General features: G+C 45.2%; 1 protein-coding gene across 7 annotated transcripts in view; it reads right to left on the reverse strand.

Moving 5' to 3' along the window:
- SRGAP2 (SLIT-ROBO Rho GTPase activating protein 2) overlaps nt 1-6,000 on the reverse strand; it is a 254,903-nt gene that overhangs the window by 77,298 nt on the left and 171,605 nt on the right. For all 7 annotated transcript variants that reach the window (XM_027871069.1, XM_027871068.1, XM_027871070.1 and 4 more), the window contains exons 5-6: nt 3,715-3,930; nt 2,687-2,815 (exon numbers count right to left, since the gene is read on the reverse strand). In XM_027871069.1, coding sequence (XP_027726870.1) covers nt 2,687-2,815; nt 3,715-3,930 — 345 coding nt within the window. The remainder of the gene's footprint in view (nt 1-2,686; nt 2,816-3,714; nt 3,931-6,000) is intronic.

Raw genomic sequence — 6,000 nt, forward strand, 5'->3', positions numbered from 1 at the left:
GAGAGCCACAGGAGCACGGGGGAGAAGAAATGACATTCCAGTGAGGTGACAGCCTTCAGACACTGCTAAGGGAGCTCAGAATGTCTTTTTGGCCTGAAATCAAGGATTTCCTTGACTGTGTCAGATGCTTCACGTGGATTCTGACAATCTGGGTTTCAATCTTTCACAGTATTATAAGAAGGGGAGGAAGGAGTCTCATGGCAATGTACATAGCACTGACAAAAATAACTACTTCACACTCCCTTAAAGCTCCAACACCCTGGAAAAGTGGGTAGGAGAGTGTGCATGTCACAGATGGCAATGGATAGAAACGTGACTTGTCCCACGTCCCAAAGTCCACTCCCCATGCAGTTGGGATTAAGATGGCAGCATTTCTGGCCTCCTCAGAGCCACTTTCTCATGCCGGAACCATCGGCACCCACCCCATAAATACACAGCCAAGAGAAGTGTATTCAAACACCTTTGTCTCAGCTTTGTCACTAAGACTTTACTGGCCCACTTAAGACCTTTACCAGACTGCTCTCACCCACTGGAAAAAACAGGCAATCAGGGAAATCAGAGCATCCTTTACCCCTTGCTTACTATAAAGTGCCCCTGACCTGGGGCACACTGGAAGCATCACTGATACAACATGCTCTGCACTGTTAGAATTGAGAACTTTGAAGAAGCGTATATTAGGTTTATAAAATTCTCTCATACATCACCCAGAACAACCCTCCTGTGCAATCAGGCACTTAATAAATGCTTTTTAAAAAAATGATTAGGAGGATTAGATGCCAAATCGTTTGCTCTTGGAAAGGCCTTTGAAATCTCTTCTGTGTTGAGATGTGTTTTCTCACTGCAGTGAGAAGGCCTGTGGATGCCAAGGCCTTTGAGAGGCCCAGAGGGGGCTCCTCGGCAGTTGCTCAGTACTCAGCCTTAAGGAACCAACATGCCAGTTTTGTGAATTTGGTGGGGAAGTGTGCCTAGAGGCAAAAGGAGACAAAAACCCACCAATCAATGGGACAAGCTATCAGCTGGGCAGGTTTGACTTTGTATTGCCTAGGTAATGGAATGTCAGAGCAGAGAGAAGGAGAATTGATTCTGACCCTCATGCAGAGAACACTCCTCACTCCTAACACTGAGCACACGCTTCCCCAGAGGGTAGAGGAAGAATCTTGATTTTCGTTTTAACCTTGGTGAAAGAATGGCGCTCAGATAGGTATCAGCTGACAAAGAGGTGCCTGAACAGCACAAAGGACTCCACACATTGCCAGCAGGGAATGAAACCCAGTCCTTTAAAGGGACTGGTGGAGGAGTGGGGGTAAGGAAGGCGGGCCGGACTGCTCTGACCCTGCTACCCTCAGACGCCCCCCCTCAACTCCTTTTCTTTCTGCTTCTCTCCTTGTGAATCATTGCCTTTTTCACCCACATACCCAGCACCAAGCCTCAGTTTTTCTTTTCTCACCTAGTTTGCCTTTCACTCTCAAAATAAAGGCTCAAGTGGAAATCAGATAAAAATCTAAAAAAAAAAAAAAAAATCGAGGCCCAAATGAATAAAGTGACCTGTCCAGGCAAGAGAACAAACATTTATTAGACACCTACTATGTGATGGACACCATGCTAAATGCTTTACAAGTTTTACAAAACATTTGATCTTCACAGGAACCCTGGGAGGTACGTGCTCATCTTATCCTCATTTTACAGATGAAGAAATTGAGGCAGATAGAGGCAGACTTGCCCAGGGTCACAGAGCTGGTAAGTATCTGAGGCAGGATTTGAACTCAGGTCCTCCTGACTCCAGGCCTGGCGTTCTCTCCATTGTGCACCTGATCTGACCAGGTAAGGGACTTTGCATTTATGAGGACTGCATTTGGAGCTCAGCCTGTCTCAGTAATAAGTGAGTTCCTCCTTTTCCAAAGCTCTGCTTTCTGGATATGCTTTCTTTCTCTCCTGCCTAGCTAAGTTGTGAGAAAACATCTCACGACACAAGGAGCCAAAACCATCAAGTCTGCCATGTTCATAGGACACCCCATGCCCTGCCCAGCCCCATGCCAAGTCATGTGGTGACACATCCTTTTGTCCTGTGCCATGACCTAATGTCCTGACGAAGGGCACGGGACCAGAGGTCCAGACACCTGGACTGTGTCCCTCACTTTGCCGTGTGAGCTCAAGCAAGCCAATGGACCTCACTGTGGATCAATTTCCCCTCTCTGCAAAATGGGGATAACAGGTGCCTGCCTCTTTTCTTTTTTTATGTTAGGATCAAATAATACGATGGGATTGACCGTGATAATGCAGTGAAACTGTGCAGCAAATACAACATCCAACTTGGGAGTCTGACCCATGCTGAGACTTACTAACCGCATGATCCTGGGCAAGTCACTTAACCTCTGTTTGCCTCAGTTTCCTCATATGTAAAGGGGGACAATAATAGAACCGACCTCGTGGAGTTGTTGTGAGGATCAGATGAAATAATATATGTAGAATGCTTTGTACCCCTTAAAGGTGCCACCACACACATGCACGCATGAATGCGCATGCTATCCAAATACAAGGTACAATATTATTTTCTTTCTAGAGCTTGCTCATTAATCCCATGTGTTGCTGTCTTTTACGAGGGACAGAAGGGCAAAGAAGGGGCCCCAGTGAGTCTTGCCCAATGGTAGTGAGGTACCTTCGGGGAGCCCCAGCTTTGGACACTTACATCAATGAGGTCAGAGAGGTCATGGATGTAGTACTTGAAGACAGATGCGTTGGTCGCCTCCAGAGCCAGCAAGTACTCATTCCGGGCTTTAATGGCCTTCAGCTTATTCTCTGTGTACTTGGCTTGGCGCTGAGAAAGAGAACAGAAGTTCAGACTTTTAAAAAAAATTTTATTTTAAAAAAAGGAGAGTGTGTGTTCTGAGAGATGAAAGGAACAGTACATTCAGGAAGCAGGCACAATTAAGCTGCTACTCCCAATGCGCTACTCCCTTAAATTGGGTTCTAATTCTACTTAATGAAAATTCAAGGGCATAATGTAGATCACTCCAGAAAGGTTAATGAGGATCCCATCTCAGACACGTGCCCCCTTTGGGCTCTACCTGATAATATAATTCCCCCACCTTGCAAGAATTAGCAAGGTCCTTCTCCACCCCCTACCATCCTGATGTTCCTAGCAGTCAAGCTCCAGGTGTTCTGACCCCTTGGGCATATCAATCTGATTGCTAGAAGATCTGGCTGTATGTGCAGGAGTCAGAGGGGTGACAGCAGTCCCTGTTGCCCTGTGGCAGGCCAGGGAGGAGACATCAAAGCCCAACAAAGTGGTTACCTTCTGACTCTGGGAAAGGCTTTGCTAATCTTTGGACAGCTTATCAAAGGGATACCAGTTTATTAGACTCAAAACACTTCTAGTGGATGAAGAATAAAGCAAGTGAAAACCCCATGCTTTAACATTCCCCATTCACCCACCAAGTACCTCACCTGAGCCAGTCAATATTTGCAAGACTGCTTCAACAGTGACAAAGATGGTGGTGGTGGATCTGGCTCAGAAGAGGATCAGGGCAAGGCCAGGAAAAAGACTCCACAATTACTAGCTAAATAACGAATACTTTAGCTGAGGGGCAGAGGGGAGCACACAACAGCAAGGAGTCCAGTTTGGTCATTATCCACCAATGGGAAAACAAATGGCTGATGGCCACCTTCTGGCACCCCAACCCCTTGATCCCCTGCTGGGCCCTGCTGACCACACACCTTCTCCTTCATCTTCTCAATTTTCTTTACTGAGCTCCTGCGGACGTGCTTCTCTTCAATGCGGACATTGGCGGTGGAGTCTGGCGATCGAGGTGTTTGCCGGTCTTCCTGCTTCACTGATTTGCCAATCTGCTTCTCTTCCTGCTTTTCGGCCTCCTTCAGTTTACTCTGGGCACTGATGCTGTCAGCATTGTACATGTGATATGTCTTCATTACCTGCAAGGCAACCACCAAAGGTCAGGCCCAGAAGAAGGTCAATTACAAACTACAGCTCAGCTCAGTCCCCTTCCACCCCAAGCACCACCTCTGCCCACATCCTTAAGAGAAAAACCCAGCGGGGCTGAGCTCAACACATGTTAACACATACATTAAAGACCACTCATACATAAGCAGCATTTGAACCTGGCCCATATATCTTATTATGACAATGACTATTCATGATTATCATTTATTATTTATCACTATTTATTATCATTTGTAGATATTACTCCTTATCTTGGCAAGGCACTTATCATCCATTTGTATCTTCACGATACCAGGTAGATGAGTATAGATAAGTGCATTAACTCTCTCAGAGAAAATCCTTCAGACTCGGAGAGGGAAGGGAAGTCCACAAAAGGCAGGCCAGTAGCTACCACAAGGCTGCAGCGTAAGCTATGCCAGGTACACTCTTCCACATGTGGAGTAGGGAAGAAGGAAGAGGAAACAGAAGCAGTCTGAGGGACCAGAAACTTCATCTTGGATTCAAGTAGCATCAAGGGAATTTACTTTGAGCTGATTTATTCATTCATTCATTTTGTTTAGAATGGTAACCTTTATAGAATTTATCAAAATTATTTTCATTCTGATGTCTGGTTTTTGGCCTCTGACACTGAGCAGCTAGGTAGCACAGCAGATAGAGTGCTAGGCTTGGAGTCAATCAATTAATCAACATGTATTAAGTACCTACTGTGTGCTAAGCACTGGGAGTTCAAATCTAACCTCAAGACATTTACTACCTCTTGCCTGTTGGTGAAGTGGGTAAAGAGCTGGACCTGGAGTCAGGAAAACTTCTGTTCAAACCCAGCTTTAGATAATTACTAGCTGAATGACCTTGGGCAAGTCACTTAACTTCCGTTTGCCTCAGTTTCCTCATCGGTAAAATGAGGATGATAATAACATCTCCCTCCCAGGGTATTGTGAGGACTGAATGAGATAATAATTGTAAAGCACTTAGCACAGGGCATGGCACACAATAAGCACTATATAAATATTAGCTGCTATTATTATTATTATTATTATTACTACTACTACTATTACATATGAGCGTTGGCTGAGTACGTGACTGTGGGCAAAAATGGAAAACCCTATGTAAAAACAGCGTCAATGGATGAAAGGAATGGTTTCAGTAAGAAGACTAGTATGGCCTGAGTCAGAGTGAAGCCAGTAGAACCAGGAGAACAATTTACATAGAACAACAACACTATGAAAACAAACAACTCAGACTTCAGAACTCTGATCAATGCCGGGACCAAGCATGCCTCCACAGGACTCACGATGGAACATGCTGCCCATCTCCGGATGGACAGGTGATAGGGTGTAAAACTGAGACGTCTGTTTTTTGGACATAGACAACATGGGGATTTGTTTTGCTTGATTATGCATATTTATTATAAGGATTTTGTTTGCAATGGTGGTGAAAGGGAAAAGAGAGAAAATGGATTTTTCTTAACTGAAAAAACAAAATTTAATTTACCACTATCAATGAATGAATGTACACATATGGTTAATAACTAACCTGAATGAATCCGAGTCCTTTAGTTAACTAAAGTATTATTATCTACCTATATATAGGTATATAATATAACTGTTATCACAATTATCTGTTGGGGAATCAAGTCACCTCCCAGAGTAAAGAGATCCTGGGTTTCACAACCACTAACAGCACAGACGTGACGGATCGCCTCATTCCTCCTCTCTCTCCAGGTCAGGATCCCCTGAATCTACTTTTACTGTGACCCTGACCTGGGCACTGTCACCTGGTCCCGGCCACTTTCGGGCCCTCTTCTAACTCAGGGAGACTCATAATTCACATGAGAAATACGGACAGGCAGAGGATCACAGGACTTGGCCCTAGTGACCGCTCCATCAACCACCGAATTAGGACTCCAACCCAGGTGCAGGACTCTGTCCCGCACACCTGAGCACCGCGGCCCCTCTGGATTGTCTCACCTGCCTCGGAGACGTCATCCCTGCTAAGCCTAATGCCCACTCGGCCTAACGGACAATAAGAACCGAGTCACAGAC

This window comes from Vombatus ursinus, unplaced genomic scaffold, assembly GCF_900497805.2.
Source record: "Vombatus ursinus unplaced genomic scaffold, bare-nosed wombat genome assembly UNPS02014798.1, whole genome shotgun sequence".
Classification (NCBI taxonomy): Eukaryota; Metazoa; Chordata; class Mammalia; order Diprotodontia; family Vombatidae; genus Vombatus; species Vombatus ursinus.